General features: G+C 47.2%; 1 protein-coding gene across 1 annotated transcript in view; it reads right to left on the bottom strand.

Moving 5' to 3' along the window:
• The window catches only part of CLEC19A (C-type lectin domain containing 19A), a 72,312-nt gene that overhangs the window by 8,599 nt on the left and 44,758 nt on the right, over positions 1–18,955 (bottom strand). Inside the window, 3 exon segments of the mRNA XM_089896085.1 lie at positions 2,582–2,762; positions 3,590–3,592; positions 8,738–8,903. Of these exon segments, the coding sequence (XP_089752211.1) occupies positions 2,582–2,762; positions 3,590–3,592; positions 8,738–8,903 (350 nt within the window).

Genomic DNA, 18,955 nt, shown 5'->3' with positions numbered 1-18,955 from the left:
ACCATGCCAGGTGTGCTTTACTCATTTTATCCTCACCATCCTGCAAAGCAGGCGTTGTCATCTCCATTTTACAGACGAGAAAACTGAGACTCAGATTAGTCTACCCAAATTCACACAGTTAATAAAGCATTAGTGCTAGGATTCAAACCCGGGTCTATCTGACTCCAGTACTCAAGACCCTAACTACCATATTAAAAAGAAAATGTTTTTTACCAGTGGGTGGGAGTCACCCTTCATCTCTTTTCTTTCTGTCCAAATAGTGTGTATTTTTTTTGCCTGCTGTGGAACTAGTCTGTCCAATTACAAGAAAAGTCTTGCTGGGAATTTGACAGGTGTTGCAATAAATGTGCAAATTAACTATGGAAAGAACTACTTCTTTGCAATGTCCTGGAACAAAAGTCATTTCTCCATTTATTCAAGTTTTTAGAGAAGTGTCTCCCAAAGCACTGATGATTTTGGAGGCCATGTCATATAATGGAAACTGCATGCTCCTTCTGGGAGAGACTAGAGCCTGGGACTCCAGCTCCATCCACTTCCTAGCTCTGCAATCTGGACAAGTTACTTAACTTCTCTGAGCCTCAGTTTCCACAACTATAAAATAGAGCTAATATTTCCCTCAGAGAATTATTGAGAGAAGTGAATGAATTAAAAGCATTAAGAGACTTAGCTAGTGCCTGGCATTCGGTGCCTAGGATTGAAAACTATAAAAAGAAGTCCTGGGCTTCCCTGGTGGCGCAGTGGTTGAGAGTCCACCTGCCGATGCAGGGGACACGGGTTCGTGCCCCGGTCCGGGAAGATCCCACATGCCGCAGAGCGGCTGGACCCGTGGGCCATGGCCGCTGAGCCTGCGCGTCCGGAGCCTGTGCTCCGTGGCAGTGGAGGCCACAGTAGTGAGAGGCCCGCGTACCGCAAACAACAAACAAACAAACAAAACAAGTCATTTTACTGTATCATTTGTTATTATTATTCTTAGGTCTTGTTATACAAGTTCCTTAACTCTAAGTATATTCATAAGCCAATTTTAAAGTTACTATTATAATGGGACATTTTGGTTTTTTAATGTTACAACTTCTATACAAGTTTTTGCCAGATGAATTCTATTGATTTTTTAAAATATCTATACTGAGTTTGGCCACTATTGATACTTCTGCTACTTCTTTTTTTTTTAAATATTTGTTTATTTGGCTGCACCAGGTCTTAGTTATGGCAGGCAGGATCTTCATTGCGGCATGCAGGATCTTTAGTTGTGGCATGCAGAATCTTTTAGCTGCGGCATGCAGGCTTTTAGTTGCAGCATACATGCGGGATCTAGTTCCCTGACCAGGGATCGAAACCCAGGCCCCCTGCATTGGGAGCGCGGAGTCTTAGCCACTGGACCACCAGGGAAGTCCCACTTCTGCTACTTTGACAGCAACTTCAACCACCCTTAATGAGCTCTCACAGTGTGCCGAGCACAGGCTAAGTCCTTTACATACCTTGGCCCATTTACTTTTTACAACCAGGCACTATTAATTACTGTCATCCCATTTTATAGCTGAGGAAACTGAAGCTCAGAGACACACACACACACACACACACAAAAGTCCCAGTAACCTACCATTCAGTAAGTGGCAGAACAGGAGCTGGAACTGGAACCCTATCTGAGGCAGGGCTGGAGGCATACATGCAGGAGAGATGCTCAGGATACAACTTGTCCATGGAAAGTGTGGAGACCAAATCTCCAGGTGGAGTGTGCCGTGATATTGCCAGGTATGAGATCTGGCCCAAGCCAGCCTCTTTGGCCTTATTCTCCACCGTTATTCCACTCACCCCTGCGCCACTCTGCATCCCAGACACACTAGTCTTTAATGTCCTTGAGTGTGCCGTGATGTCTCCCACCTCAGGACCTTTGCCCATGCTGTGCCCTCTACCTGGAATGCTCTTCCTCTGGCTGATTCCTATTTATCCACTAGACGTTAGCTTAGGACCAGCTGAGGGAGCATGGCTGACTGAAAGCCCCTTGGACCCAGGACTGTATTCACAGTGAGACTGTGCTTCCTCCATGCTGTTCCCAGTTAGTGACTTAGCATGTCAGGGGTATTAGTGCTGGCTTCCTCCTGCCCAAGGTGGGACTCCTGGAATGGGCATCCTTTGCCTGGGGACACCCCACTGGCTTAGCTAAGACTTTCCAGGGTGAGCTGTGATCTAAGGCTCTCCCCACTCAGTCGTTCCCTCTGCCTCTTCTTTCACAGGGCTCAGACCCACATCATGGCCTGAAGGTCTTCTCTGCCTCTTCAACCCTCCCGTCTTTTTTCCTTCGCCAGTGTTTTCCCTCAAAAGCCTCTTACCCATCCAATCACGTTTTTGTGTCTGCTTTTTGGAGAACCCAAACCTAAACAGAGGCCGTCCCTGGCCATCCAATATGTTCCCATAATACCCTCTTTCAAAACGATTATCATATTCTAACTGGGGCATCATCATGTCTGATCTCTCTGTGTGCTGGGCACATAGCAGTGACCTGGCACCCAGGTTCCATGTGAAAGGTTGATTAAATCAAAATGGAATCTTGGCTGGAACTTCCAAAAGGTCAGCACTTCCTCACCTGCCTGTGATCGTGAAGCCCTGTCCAGATGTCAGCTGGTATCCCAGGAACACAGCTGTTCACGAGGTCATACACAAAGACATTCTCCTCCCAGCTGCGAAGGTAAGAAACCCGGTAGCCTGTTACTCATCGCCTCTTGCCATAGGATTGAGTTGAAAATGGACAGAAGTCTTTGTTAGCCCTCCCAGACCAAAGTAAATAGAGGATGTGATGTGGTCCTGCTTTCTCTTTTTCCTTTTTTAACTAAGGCACCCATAGGTGTTGTCCTCTCAGGGGCATCTCTGGATTTGGTCCAAAGCAGGACTCAGCACACACTGTTACTCATCCTAGAAATGTAAAAACACTAGCAAACAAGGTGGATTATATTGAAGACACAAAGAAAGGAGCTGACTTTGCATTGTACACATCAAATAACGAACATCTCCACTGGATGTTTTTGGTCTTTCTCAAAAGCCCTCCTTACGGCGCCAGTCCTTACATAGCCTCCTCTCTCCTAATCCTTTCTCACAGAACATCTTCAAAATCTTTTGTTTTGCTGGAAAATTCAGCTTGAGGCCTGAACCTGCATAGACGACTCAGCAAAACCAAATCCTGCAATTATCAGTCCACCCTCTTCAGCAGGTATCTTAGGCCATTCAGGCTGCTACAATAGAATACCACATACTGGGTGGCTTATGAACTACAGGAATTTATTTCTCACAGTTCTGGAGGCTGGGAAATGAAAAATCAGGGTGCCAGCATGGTCAGGTGAGGGCCCCTTCTGGGTGCAGACTTCTTGCTGTGCCCCCATATGGCAGAAGGGGGCAGGGGAGCTCTGTGGGGCCTCTTTTATAAGGGCACTAACCTTATTCATCAGGGCTTCACCCTCAGAACTTAAGCATTTCCCCAAGGCCCCATCTCCTAATACCATCACATTGGGCATTAGGATTTCAACATATGAATCTTGGGGGGCACACAAACATTCAAACCATAGCAGAAGGCATTGGTGTCTTCTTGGGGGATTCTCACCTCCTATTTTAAAGAGCTTATAAAGTAATTCACCCAACAAAAGAAATTGATGGAGGACCCTGGAGGCAGTCTGCTGCCAAAAACAACAGAGAAATAGGGATGGATGAATGGATAGATAGATAGATAGATAGGAACACAGCGATTTTTTTCTTCAGGTCATTAAAATGTTTCTTGAGCACTGATTTCATGCCAGGTACCATGCCAAATGTTTTATATACATGAACTCATTTCACCCTCACCTCAAGCAGGCACAGTGGCAGATGCTACAGGTTCCCTGCCTCACGGTCATTCCTAATCCTTTTGCCCGTTGCCTACAACCAAATTTAGGAAGGCCAGATTTCACTTTCTCAGCCTCCTTTGCAGCTAACATTGGCCATCTGACCAAGTTCAGCCAATTAGATGTATGGGGGAATTGGTAGAGGACGTCTTGGAAACATTCTCCTCCCCTATAAATGGAGAGTGGTGTGTGGAAAAGGTCCCAGTTTCCACCACTGCCTCCCTTCCTGGGGTTGTAGCTGTGTGTGGACATGATACTTGGAGCTGCTGCATTGGAGGCCCTGGAGGGGGGGCCAAGGTAACCACTCACCTAGTGCCCCAATATCCATGAACCTGGGGAATGTCATTTGCAGAGATGAGAAGGGTGGGCAAGGGATGTGACAGAAAACGAACAACTAACAGGCACAGTTCACTCAAGCAGCTCACAGACCCAGAGGGACAGATCCCACTGGACAAGGGATTCCACATTTTTGGCTTCCACATGACACTAAAAGGTGAACATTGGTGTGTTGAAGAAGTCATTACGTAGTAATAATAATCAGCCCCAGACTTAACAAACACCTAACCAATAACTCACTTCAAAACAGGACTATGGGGCTTCCCTGGTGGCGCAGTGGTTGAGAGTCCGCCTGCTGATGCAGGGGACGCGGGTTCGTGCCCCGGTCCGGGAAGATCCCACATGCCGCAGAGCGCCTGGGCCCGTGAGCCATGGCCTCTGAGCCTGCGCGTCCGGAGCCTGTGCTCCTCAACGGGAGAGGCCACAACAGTGAGAGGCCCGCGTACCGCAAAAAAAACAAAACAAAAAACAGGACTATGTTGAGGTACCCTTTACGTTACAACGGTGTATATCTGCTCCCATTGGCGTCTTCTAAATCTGGGGTCTCCAACCCCCGGGCCGTGGACTAGTAGCAGTCCACTGCCTGTTAGGAACCGGGCCGCACAGCAGGAGGTGAGCGGCGGGCCAGCGAGCAAAGCTTCATCTGCCGCTTCCCATCGCCCGCATTACCGCCCCAACCATCACCCCCGCAACCCCCGCCCTGGTCCGCGGAAAAATTGTCTTCCACGAAACTGGTCCCTGGTGCCAAAAAGGTTGGAGACTGCTGTTCTAAATGACCGCTCTCTACAGGCTGCCACCTTGTCTAGAACACCCACCAATAGATTTCCTTTTGCTTGAGACGCTGGTGGCAAGTCAAAGCACACATAGCTACTCTCCTTAATTTTGTGTTTGTGGAAGACATTCTTAATCCATCCCAGAAACACTCAGAATTCTGGCTCTCAGAATCCTTCTCAACGCAGTGCTCTAGGCAGTCACATGCTGGGCATTGCTAAACAAATATTGTTATGAACTGAATGTTAGTTCCCTGCCCCCACAATTCATATGTCGAAATCCTAACCCCTAATGTGATGGTGTTAGGAGGTGGGGGCCCTTGGGGGTGATTAGTTCATGAAAGTGGAGTCCTGTGAATGGGACTAACGCCCTTATAAAAGAGGCCCCAGAGAGATCCCTTGCCGCTTCTGCCATGTGAGGACACAGCACGAAGATGACCATCTGTAAGCCAGGGAGCGAGCCCTCACCAGAACCTGACCATGACGGAGCCTGATCTTGGACTCCAGCCTCTAGAACGGTGAGAAATGGATTTCTATTGTCTATCAGCCGCCCAGTCTGTGATATTTTTGTTATAGCAGCCTAAATGGACGAAGACAGATATTATTAGAGGCAATGGAAAGGAAACAGGGCGGGTGAGTAAAGGCTTACTTGCCCTCCGAAAGATGATCTGACGTGCATACGCTAAGTAAGCACTGACGTGCGTACGCTAAGTAAGCACTGACCTCTTACGAGACACTCATAATTATAATTAATAAAAATAATAACAGCTCCCACCACGGAGCATTGAGTTACCCGAGCACTTGTGTAAGAACTTCAGATCCATTTTTATCTCCTCTAAAGCCCCTCAACCTTAAAGTCAGTGTGACTACTTCTATTTCCCAGCTGAGGACTCTGGCTCAGAGAGTTTATGGGACTTGGGCGAGGTCGCCCAGGTGGGAAGTGGTGGAGTGGGGACTAGCTCAGGGCTGACTGACTCTAATGCCCTCAATCAATGCACATAACATTGCACAGGTTTCTTCCTTTAGAACATCTGCTGCCCCCATTCCCTAAGCTTCCCAAGCCTTGATCCGGGACTAGTTCTTCCAGGAAACCTTCCGTGAGCACCCTCTATCCAATTCTTGCCCACCTGTAGCACAAAGTTGCCATGCTCCCCAGGGCAGGCTGGTTGGTTTAGTTTTCTATTTCTGATGGGCTGGTCTCCCCAAAGAGAGAGACCAACACAGACCCACACGACGCCTTTTTTCTATTTGACATCTTATCTCACACCATCACCAGGCTCTATTCAGTGCCGATGTTCCAAGACAGTGTGTTCTGTCTAATATCAGAGTGGTAGATTTCTGGGGACAAAGTGCTCTCCAGTCCAATGGGTCTTTGCCATTGGTCCTACCCAGTGAGGCACTGGCATCCCCAAGTGCCCCTCTCATGCGCAATTTGGGGTGTCCTACAGCAACTGCTGAACATGCATGGTGAGCGGTCATCTGGGGGAGTGGCTGCCCAGCCCTGTTAGCACTAGTGCCGTCTTTGTTCGGCGGCACCTGCTCAGGAAACTATTTCAATATTTTATTGCATTTTCCCCATATCTGTTCAAAATAACTGGGACATAGAAAGGCCCAAGGTGCTACTGCAAGTAGTAAGCAGAGATCAAATGAACTTAATTCAATTCAAATGTCACTTGAAGCAAAGATGGAAATTATTAGGTAAGCTGAAAGTACGAAAACCTTAACCTTTAATCAATTGCTCCATGAACATAAGTTGATAGCGTGCTTAATTACGAAGGAAAGGAACACACTTACAAAGCATGAAAAAATGCCAGAATTAGAAAGTTGGATTGTGTCTCAAAGACAAGATGTAATTAGAGATTTTATAATATCGTCTGGCTTTATGGGAACTGAACTTATAACAGATGAATGCGTTGTGCAAATTCAACTTTTCTACATGTCTTTGGGAAAGTATTATATACCAAAGTGGAAAACTCCCTGTATAAGAGAGGAAATGCTGGTATAACATTTGGGAAACGTTAGTATAAGAGAGAAAAAGAGGGATGTCAGGACTTGAGAAAAGAGGAAGGAGGTAAGTTTAGGCAGAAAGGAACAGGATCTGGGTCAGGGGCTGTTGGAAAACCCCTGAATTTGCCTGGAATCCTTTCTAATGCCTATTAAACCAAGGGATAGATTACAAGCACCATGAGGCAGGCTGAGCCGTCCTTCCTGCGGACTGGCCAAAGGGAAATCTTCATTTGGAATCACTTTTAAATTTACTGTTTATTACATATATTTCATTTTCCTCTATAGGCTGGTTATTTTTGAGAACTTATTTTATCCATCTTTATAAATGCCAGACATGTGCTGTGCTCTGTATCACAGGGGATTTGACCCCCGAAGATTGCCTTTCCCAGGCTTCCATGTCAGCTGCCCTCCATGTGATGGGAGGCACTGATGGGAAGGATGGGAGGGAGAGAGAAGCCAGGGTATTTCTTTCCCTCTCTGCCTGGGGAGGTGCTGGCAGGGGCTGCCTGCCTTCTGTGACTCTAGCTCCCATAGGACTGGCCCGCCCTCCAGTTAGGGGTGGAGTTGGCTTCCTGCTAGTGTGGATCTCTGGATACACTACTGCTTCTTTAAGTTCTCAGAGTCCATCACTTGTGTATGTATGAAAGTCTCTCTGTGTTAAATGTTTGTAGTGCTTCCTGTTTTCCTGGTCAGACCCTGACTACCTCACTATATTCTTCAGCACCACCAAGGATGCAGTAGGTGCCCAATAAATCTGCTGGATGAGTTGATGCAAGGATTCAAGACTTCTCTGGAAACTAAGATTGAGGACCCCTTCCCCACTCTTAACAAAACTCAGTGACTGTAAAGCATAAAGAACCAACCGTCATTGTAATTTCAAGTCTCTGAGATTCTTGAAAAATGAGGTAAGATTGTAAATTTGTAGTTTAGTGGCAATGGAACACATCACACCTGGCTTCAAAGAACCCACGAATCAGCAAGGAAGACAGATGTGAAAAGAAGTCACTAAAGTGATGAAGAAAGTGCTCCTGAGAGGTGGGTGGTGAGTGCAGTCAGGTGCCATCGAGTCAGGGGTGACTTCGGTGGAAAGATGGCAGAACTGAGTCTGGAAGGTTAAGGAAGTGTCTCCCTGGAGGAGAAGATAGGGATGGGAATTCCCAGTGGAGGGAACAGAATGTGCAAAGTATGCAGGCGTAAATGGGCTGGACCACTTTGGAGAACTTCGAGATGGTGAGCATGGCTGGGGCTTAGGAGGCATGGAGGAACACTGAAGGAGGCCTTGGTGGGTGGGCTATGGAACCCAACTGCTCAGGTTCAAATCCCAGCTCCACCACTTTATAGCAAGTTGCCTTCTTGGAGCCTCAGGTTCCGTATCTGTGAAATGAGGATACTTACCTAGTATGGTTTGAGGGAACTTGATGCTTATAAACTCTTAGCAAATAAATATCAGTTATTATGTCTTACGTTATGTTCTTTACATACATATTATGTGAGTTATATCATAGGGTCAAACCCCCTGTGATACAGAACAGGGCACAGCACAAGATCGGCACTTATAAAAATGGACCTTCCAGCCTGCTGTTTGCTACCCTTGCTAAATGCTTTGTCCTCTACTGCCAAGGCCAGTTTCAATGAGAAATTGGGCTGAATAAAAGCTGCAATTACCAAAGAGAAACGCCAGTGGGACACAGCATTCTTCACACCCCTTTCCAGAGGGGGCGTTTGGTTGGGCTACAGAGGACAGAGGAGTCTACTCACCTGTGGATGGAGGCCAGTTTGGCGGACTTCCTGCCGATGGAGAACTCAGAGCAGTAGAAGTCAGCCTCAGCCCAGGTCTTATTGAGAGGGAAAAATCTATAGCAGTGGCCCTTGAACTCCATCCAGAACAGTGGGCACAGGGAAGCCTGGGGCAGCTCTGGCATGGCTGGGGGCAGAGAGAATACGGATTGGGAAGATGATCGGCCGTGCAAACGTTGATGCTACAGCTTATGACATCTTTTTAAGAACGAGGGTAAAAAGTGTCGCCTTATGGTTAACGCATACCTAAAGTTTACAAAATAATAAAAGTAATATGTGCTCATTATAGAATCCTTGGAAAACGTTACTACATTAGAGTGTTTTTCTTCTTGTCATGTTGAATGCAAAGATTTTTTTAAAAATGCAATTGTGATTTTATTGACCATACACCCCTGTCAGTATTCTGATTTCTAGAAATTAAGAGTATAAGCATTTCCCCTCATGTCATTATACATTTTTGTAAACATTGTTTCACATAGCTCTTTAATATTCCCTAGTGGCCCCCCTAGAGTTTATTTAATCATTCCCCAATTTTGGGATAATCAGATCGTTTTCTCTTTTTAAAAAACAATTAGAAATAATCCCGAGATGAAAAGCCTTGCGCATAAAGCTTTTGCAGCATTTCTGATGAGTTTCTGGGGATAGATTTTTAAGGCTTTGATACAATTTGCTAAATTGCCTCCTGAAAGCAATTTATACTCCCACGGTGATGTCTGAGAGTGCCCATCTCACAGCGCCCTTGCCTGTGCTGAGTGTTACCACTTTAATGGCAATCTTTGCAAATTTTATAGGCAAAAAAATGGCATCTTATTTCAATCTGCACTTCTGGGCTGTCTGGCCAAGGTATATATTTCCCTACTGTAGTCAAGACTACTTATATCTTTAGCCCGTGGAGCTACTGGGGTTCAGGACGTGTTCTTAATTCTGAAAAGGGACAAACAAAAACCCCATGTTTGAGACACTAAAGTTCTCCAAAGTCTCAGCCCCTCTGGAGGCCCGTTAGCATATACTTTTTTTGGAAACCACGATTGAAGATGACTGACTGGGGGAGAAAGGCATGCTGAGAACCTGCCTGGAACTCAGTTGGGTGGCTCATCTGTGAGAGCAGGCACCGGGCAGTGGTGAACTTGTTAGACTGGGATCCAGAAGCCCGGGTCCCAGCTCCAGCTCTGCACCTGACATGCCATGTGATGCTGGCACATTCCTTCCCTTCTCAGCTGTCCGACTGGAAGATCTTTGGGGTCCCTTTTGTGATGCCCAGGGGTGTGAAATCTTGCCTTCAAAGCCTCTGTAATAGCTGGCTGGGCTCATGAATAAGGAAGTAGTGGACCACCTTTACTGAGCATTTATGATGTGTCAAGCACGTAGAGGGAAACTGAGACTTAGACAGGTTAAGTGACTTGCCCAAGATCATCCTGCTGGTAGTAGGCAGAGTAGGGATTTGAACCCAGGCCTCCTGACACCAAAGTCTTTGATTTTAAAATCCACATGATACTTCATCATGGGAAACCAATAGGGCTGAGCATGGTTAATCATGTGTTAGCCCCGACTTCATCAGGTTGCTAGGCCAACTGATTGGGTCAAATAAAGTCACCGAGTGCTTGGCATGGCATGTACGGATGCTCCATAATAGTATAATTATCAACGATTAGCTCAGGGTTTCATCACTGAGGTTAATGGGCTTCAGGGGTCCAGTGAATCCCTCGAAATTAAATGCAAAATCAAGTTTGTATGCATGTATGTGCACACACACGCATCTATATGAATTTTTCTGGGGAAGGAACGGGACAGTTGCTTTAGTCACTAGAGCTATGCTGGGACTTCCCTGGTGGTCCAGTGGTTGAGAATCCGCCTTCCAATGCAGGGGATGAGGGTTTGATCCCTGGTCGGGGAACTAAGATCCCACATGCCGCGGGGCAACTAAGCCCGCGTGCCACAACGAAAGATTCCGCATGCCGCAATGAAGATCCCACATACCGCAGCTAAGACCTGAGGCAGCCAAATAAATAAATAGATAGAATTTACTTTAAATAAATAAATAAAGCTTTTAAAGAAAAATAGAGCTATGCTAAGCAGGCAGCTTCCATCTGGGCTACCTGTCCCTGGTGAGAGCCATTGGGCTTTCCTGTTTGATCAGAACCAGCCCTTCCCCCATCCTAGGCAGCTGCGCTGGTCAGTCCTGCCTTGTCCTACCTCTCCCCACCAGTCCCGGCCAACCGTCTTTCAGTGTGTGCCAGTATCCAAACTGGAGCCAGCTGATTCAGAATTTGCTCTCTTAACCCTCCCTTACATGGCAAAGGGAGAGAACTCTTGCTTATGGAGTTAGAGGGCTCAGGACCTCGGCCCTTCCCTGCCCCTCCCCGTACTTCAGTCTCCTCCTTCCTCAGTTGAGAGCATTGGTCTAGGAGGACATTGCCTTGATGCTGAGAGGGCTGAAGGACCCCTTGTGATGCTGGGCATTGCTGAGCTCCCTGTGGGGACTTTTGCCCATTCCTTCCACACAAAGAGATTCGGCTGAATCATTCCCAGGGGTCTGTTTTGGAGCAGTTCCCCCTTTGCATGGATGAGAAGCAGAAAATCATTTCCATCTGCTTTCCACCCATCACTTGTAACCCAGGACACTCATTGGTGAGAAAGTGGCCACGTCTGTCAGGTGTTGGCTGGAACAGTTAGCCCAAGAGTATGATACTTGCTGGTGCTAAACCACTTTCCCCACTCTCGCCCATCCTATAATTATTTTGCACCCTAACTATTCATATTAGAGATGGAAGTAGGGGATGTAACCACCCCAGTTTGCCCAGGACTGTCCCAGTTCTAAATCTGAAAGTGCCACATCCCAGGCCCCCCTAAGTCGATCACCCTGGAGCACTGGTTCTCAACCAGGGGTGATTTTGATTCTCAGGGGACATTAAACAATGCCTAGAGACATTCTTGGTTGTCAAAAGTAGAAGTGGTGGTGCTATTAGCATCCAATGGGTAGAAGCCAGAAATGCTGCTAAACATCCTACAATGACCAGGACAGCCCCACAGCAAAGGGTTTTCTAACCCCAAATGTCAATAGAATCCTCGCCCTAGATGGAAGGCAGAACTCCAAAATGTAAAATAACCCCACAGGGCAGCAACACAAAACATCACAGCAAACGTCCACATTTCTCAGCCTATCTGTAGTTTCTTTAACAAAAATTAAGCCACACAACCGATTAGAAGTAGAGTTTGTGTTATTTTTCTAATTTTGGAGTTAAAATATATAACTGTTATAAACCCATGGCTTAAAAGCCCCGGGGCATTGCTAGAACACTGTGTTTAAATTTAATGGTACAGACTTCACCAAAGGATGCTGCAGAGGGGAAGTCTTGCATTTCCTCCCTGAGTTTGGGATGAAGCTGACAAACTTCTTCATCGTCTCTCTGACAGAGGGAGGACTGCCCCCTCCCCACTCGGCGCATCCTTTCCTGTAAGGTGGGACTCTTCATGGGTCTCCTCTCTGTGAGAGGGTCCGAGTCTCATCACTCCCTCCCCGGTGTGGATGTGAAGCCCGAGCTTCTGTATTAGGGAGGCTGACACCGCACCCAGTGCTCTGCCGCGCATGTGCCCACTGCTTTGGTTTCCATCTCTAACTTTGTTTCCCGCCCCTGGTCACCCTCCTCACTTTTTTGGAAGCCCAGCTTAATTTTCAAAGGATGTTTGTAAAGTTTATCTGTATTTCTGGATGTCTATAGTGGAGACGTTTTCTGTTCTCTAATTTACCATAAGGTCTGATCTGGAAGTTTCCACCCTCGTTGTCCTCTATCTCATTTTCTTTTCCTTCACTTAAAAAAAACGAAACTTTTTATTTTCGAATAAATTTAGATTTACAGAAAAGTTGCAAAAATATTATACAGAGTCCCTGAATAACCTTCATCCAGTTTCCCCTGATGTTAACATCCCACATTCCCACAGTACATTTGTCATAACTAAGAAATTAATATGGGTACATACTCTTCAGTAAACTACAGGCTTTATTCAGATTTCACTTCGCCAGTTTTTTCTTTTTCTGTTCCCAAGATCCAACCTAGGATACCCCATTACATTTGCTCTACCTTTGTGATTTATTTGATATCAAATATTATAGTATAGCTGTCTTGATTAAAGCTACTGCTTTCTTTCCCCAGAAAAATGCACAGTGTACACACACACACACACACACACACACACACACACACACACACATGGCATGCGGGATCTTAGTTACAGACCAGGGATCGAACCCGTGTCCCTGCAGTGGAAGCGTGGAGTCTTAACCACTGGACCACCCGGGAAGTCCCATACACACACAGTTTTGATTAGACAAAACTGACAAGAATTGGCTGGAACTGACCAGAATTGTCTAGCATTGTTGGATATTTGCCCCAAATCATCTTTACCTCCTCTCTTTCCCTCTATGCACATCGAATCAATTTTTAAGTCTTATTTATTCCATCTCCCAGCACCTTTCCAATTCCTTCCTTTCTTCTTTCCTTCCTGTCTTCCTCCCTCCCTCCCTCCCCCTCCCCCACTTCTGTCTCTGTCTCTTTCCCTTCCACATTCTTCCTCCCCCTGTCGTCTCTCACAGAGACCTCCTCAATTGGCTGTTCTTCCTGCCTTATCTCACCTTCCAAATCCAGAGGGATCCTTCCAACACCCTGATCTCATCTCACCGAAGCCCTCCAGGAGTGCCCATCACCCTCGGGAACAGGGCTCCCACCTGCCCCTGCAGCTTATCCCCTGTCGCTCACAACATGCTCCAGATTTGCTTCAGCTCTTGCCATTTCTCAAAGTGTGTCCAGATCTTTGCAGATACTTCCCTTGGCCTGTCTTCGGCCAATTCGAGTTTCTTCTTTGAGTCTCAGCCACGTGGTGGCTTCTTTAGGGAAGACGAGGTAGGAGCCTCTCTAAGAGCTCCTAGAGCCCCTCATCCCTCCTTTCACACATCTCCGTGAATTCTTGTTCAGTCTGGCCTCCCCATGCACAAGGTCTGCCATGATCATCTCTCTCCCCAGTGCCTGGCACATAGTAGGTGTGCAATAACTAGTTTTGAATGAATAAATGCATGCTAGGAAATCAAATGCTGCTTCTTTGGGTCAACTGCCCCTTTTGGGGGACAGTGGTGAGAAGGGTGTGGGCACCGCCCATGTGCCCTGATGCCTCCAACCTGCTGTATCTTGACTCTAGGATGGCGTGCCTGGACTTTTCTAACTCAGCACTGAAGGCAGTTGACTGACCCTGGTTTTCCAGATTACTTAGCACAATGACTGCTGTTTGGAGCAATACCAGCATCACCAGGGAGCTTGTTAGCAATGGAGAATCTCAGCCCCCACCTTCCCGCCCTTCTCCCCACTCCTGGTCCCTTTGATTTTCTCCACTGAGCAAGTGGTGGTTATGGATGCCTGGGGTGAAACATACCAGAAAATGGGGCTGTGACAGGTCACTGCTCAATTACTCCCTTTTCCACCTGGGCAGGCAAAGGCTTTTAATTGGGAGGATCTGGGAGGCAAAAAGGAGCCACTCGCTTGCACTGGGATGATAATGAACTCCACCCTGCCTGGCAACCCCCTACCTCCTTTACCTCTGGGATTTTAGAAACAAGGATTAGATTTAGGACTTTTTTCTTTTTTCTTTCTGTTTTTTTAAAAAAATATTTATTTATTTATTTGTTTGTGCTAGGTCTTAGTTGCAGCACGCAGGATCTAGGTTCCCTAACCAGAGATCGAACCCGGGCCCCCTGCATTGGGAGCGTGGAGTCTTAATCGCTGGACCACCAGGGAAGTCCCTTAAAGGACTTTCATCAACCTGGAACCCAGAGTAGCCTTTGCTAACTTGTGTCTCTCTGGTGAAGAGATCTCTATAGCTTTATAGCTTGACACTCAGGTAGTGATGGTGACATTACAACCAGGGCCAACCCTACTGAGCTTCCGTCTGAGCCAGGTGTTGGGTCAGGTGCTTTGTACATATCAATTCATTTGGTCTTCATACATCCTACAAGGTAGGTACCACGATCATCCCCCTTTATAGATGAAGAAACCAAAGCACAGAAAGGTTGAGTAACTTGCCTGAGGTCACACAGCTACTAAGTGGCAGAGCTGGGTTTTGAAGCCAGGCTGTGTGGCTCCAGACCTAATTTAGAGATTCCTGCTGCATTTAAGCCCATTTCCTTTTGTCTCAATCTTGATGGTCTGGTTCTTCATTCATCCCCTTATTCATTCAACAAGTCTTATTTGAGCACCTACTTGGTCTCAGGTAGTTGGCTATGTGCTGGAGATACTGTGGCACACTACACAGAGGTGACCTCTGACCTCATGGATCTTACACTCTCTGGAGGCTGACATTAAGAAAAATAAGCACAGAAATAAAATGTCATTAATATGCAATTAATATGGATTTCTGTCATGCAGGCAAAAACTTGAGGGAGCAGCGCTCAAATTATTTTGGAAACTGGTCATTTGTTTGCCCCTTTTCTCTCCCTAGTTGAACTGGTGGCCACCCCAACCCTCCCTTCAGGATGTCCACTGGTGATTAAGACAGGACACCAGAGTGAGTCCCCTTCCGGATGGGGAAAATAAAGGTGTTGCCACAGGAGCACCTAAAAGTGGCACATAACCCAGATTTGGAGATCCAGGAGGCTTCCTGGAGGGGGTGATGTGAGACCCCCCACTGAGAACTGAAGGAGGAGGAAGAGTCAGAGGAAGAGTGTTCCAAGTGGAGGGCACAGCACGTGCAAAGGCCCAGAGGCATGAGAGAGAAGGGAGCATTTGGAGAATTGCAAAAGGTTCAGCCTGGCTGGGAATTTGAGGGAGGGATGAGGCTGGAGGTGACGGAGGGGAGGGGTGGAAGTGGGGGAGGGATGCACAAAGCTTGTTGCTCTGGAAACAAAGAGGCCAAAATACATGGTATTTTACTTCAATTAGCAGCACCAAAGGCCCCCAAGGTCTCCCAGCTGGGGTGGGAGTCAAAGCCTTTGGAAGCTCTGAGCTTGTTAAGGAAAGAGGACATGCCACCGGAGTTCAGGACTTGTTTTTTTAATCTCTCTCTTTTTAAAAGAATAAATTGTCACCTTCCCACACAATCTGGCTGCTCGCTCCCCTGGCCCCAGTCCAGCTGCCCACAAACACACTACCCTGCCTCCTCCTGCCCAGATCAGCCTTGAGAGCCAGCTGGGAGTGGAGGAGGAGGCTCTGGGGGCCACACTGGCGGCCTCCCCGCCCCGCCGTCACTACTGGGCCCCAGATGTCCCAGGGGGTCGGAAGTGTCTCCCAGTGTCTGGGAAGGTGGCCACTGGGAGGTCTCAGTCACCTTCATTGCCTGCTGTCTCCCTGGTCCACACATCCCACCCTCAGTGGGCCCTTCCCTGTGAGCCCTGGCTCTGGGGTGCAGAACTGCTGATCCTAGGCCTCTCATGCCTCAGCTTTGCTTTCCCTCCTTCCAGGCTGCTTTTGTGGTCACGTGATACAGAGGAGACAGCACTGGGTGATTTTTTATATTGCTCATAACAGTGGCCATTCATTGCGTGGTTAATATAACCGTCGAGACCAAACTGGGAGGGGTATCTGTATCATCCCCATGTTATAGGTGCAGAAACTGAGGCTCAAAGATGTTAAGTCACTCACTCCCACAGCTAGCAAGTGGCAGTGTCAGGATGAGATTAAGGTCTGATGGACTTGAATTTTCCTAAGCACTACAGTGCCTCCAGAAAACATCTTTTTCTGGTCTTGGTTTTCTCATTTGGCAAGACAAATATATTAAACACCCAATTTAACAGCATTATGGACTGAATGTTTGTGTGTCCCCCTCCAGTTCATATGTTGAAGCCCTACCCCCCAGTGTGATGGTATTTGGAGCTGGGGCCTTCAGGAAATTAGGGTTATATGATGTCATAAGGGTGGACCCACATGATGGGGTTAGTGCCATTAGGAGAAGAGGAGAGACCAGAGCTCTCCTTTCTGTGGCCATGTGCAAGCCAGGAAAAGAGCTCTCATCAGGAACTGAATTGGTCAACACCTTAATTTCGGAGTTCCCAGGCTTTAGAACTGTGAGAAATAAATTCCTGTGGTTTAAGCCTCCCAGTCTATGGTATTTTGTGATAGCAGCCTGAGCTAACTAAGACCAACATAATTAAGTAATAATTCAGTGTTTCCTGGGTGCTTATTTGGCTTGAGGTCTGTGCCCTCAAGTTGCTCACAGTCTGGAGGGAGGAATGCATAGCACACATGGCAATGAGTCCTCATATACTAAGGAACATTCTAGAAATATGCAGAGGGCTCTGTGACCATAGAGGAGGGGTAGGGAATGGGTTAGAGTGTCCAGGCGGGGGTACGCTAGGATCTGACTCTATGATACAGACTGGTGGGTGGGGAAGGGTGTACTCTAGGAAGTAGGGACACCAAGTTGCCCAAGCCTCTGTGCTCCAGCCTCAGAGCTTAGACTCTGGAGTTAGATGACTCCAGTTAGAAACTCACCTCTTTGTGCCTCAGTTTCCTCATCTGTAAAATGGGCATGATGATAGAGCCTACTTCACAGGGAAGCCTGTGCCTGGCTTATAGTAGCTGTTCTAGTAAACATGAGATATTACAACAGAAACAGCCTGGGCCCTGGAATAATCCTGGTGCTGAGTGCACAATGCCAGTTCCTTGGAGGGGAGAGGAAGAAGCTATGGAACTTGACTGATTCTCCCTTCCCACCCCTGAAGCCCTGCAGAAGCAGACCCTGAGCATCAAAACGCTTTGCTAGAATTTCCTTTGCTGTGGAAAGTTCTTGGGCTCAGGAGCCACGGAAAGGAAACTTTTCATGGTTATGGTTGAAGAATCATAACAGCAAATATTTATGTAGCGTTTACCAGGTGCCAGGCCCTCTTTTAATCACTGAATATTTGTTAATCCGTGTAACCAAAGTGATCAAAGCCAGGTTCAGAGAAGGGTTTTAGGAAAAGGATCTAGTCTGGCTAAATCCTTCCCAGTCTTTCAGAAGTGTCTAAAGGTTTGTTTCCAAAGCAGATCTAAGGGTATGGCTGGGTTGCACTGTTTGCGTATATTTGCATGTTCATGAAAGGTCCAGAGCAGTGGGATGAAGGATGGAATGACCCTGTTCTGTTTTGTACCTAAAGGCTCGGGATGCAGGAGAGGAAGAAGAACCAGGCCCACTTTCAGTATGGAGGGCTGTGGTTGTACACCCACCTTCATGGTCTGCCAACGGCTCACCAAGACCCCAGATAAGGCTTCCCTAGTCACACATCAACACGCACACTCACACACACACACGCTTGACACACGCACACACACTTAACTCACACATTCTCTTCTGCACTGAAATCACTTTCCTCTAGCAGATTTATCCACTCAGGCTTGAACTGGGCTTTCTGCTGGACTGGATGGATGATGACCTTGGCCAGATTATTTGGCCTCTGTAGGCCTCAGTTTCCACAGCTGTATTGTGGAAGGATTGGGCCAAGTGGATTTCCGGGACCCTTCATTCCAACTCCAACTCTGAGGTCTCCAAAGTTGCTGGGTTGGAAGGGATCTCAGTCTCCACATCTGTAGAGTGGGACTGAGGCATGGGGCTAGATGTCTGGAAGCTCCTTTATGAAGGCATTTTGTCACAGCAGAAAACTGTGTCTCCTGGTCAATTCTATCATAACATCAACCACAGTGGCAGAAGTAGTAAGGTAACAAGCCATTTTTCAAGTGCTTTCTATGTGTTAAGTGCTTCACTTGCATGACCTCATTGAAGATTCCCCAAAACGTTTGACGGACACCATTATCATCCTCACTTTCCACAGGAGGAAACCTGAAGCTCAGAGAAAGGTCCCATGGTCACAAGCTAGTGAGAGAGAGAGGACCCCCCATCGCTCCCACTCTCAAACTCAGCCTCAGGACTTTCCTCTTATGCTGGGCAGAAAGGCAAGATCTTGGAACACACAAGTATCTTTCAAGGATATTTTGTCCAACTTCTCTCCTGCTCACCCATTGCACGGATGAGGATATTGAGGCACAAGAGCAAGCAGGCAAAGACACTGTTATGGACTGAATGTTTGTGTGCCCCCCAGATTCCCATGTTGAAGCCCCAACACCCAATGTGATGGTGTTTTCATGGGGTCTTTGGGAGGTGATTAGGGTTAGATGGAGTCATGGGGCCCCCATGATGGGATTAGTGCCCTTGTAAGAAGAGGAA

The sequence above is a fragment of the Delphinapterus leucas genome, chromosome 15 (assembly GCF_059928025.1).
Source record: "Delphinapterus leucas isolate spDelLeu-1000000601 "Yukka" chromosome 15, BTC_Dleu_Yukka2, whole genome shotgun sequence".
NCBI classification, from domain to species: Eukaryota; Metazoa; Chordata; class Mammalia; order Artiodactyla; family Monodontidae; genus Delphinapterus; species Delphinapterus leucas.
This window is presented reverse-complemented; position numbering and strand designations above follow the sequence as displayed.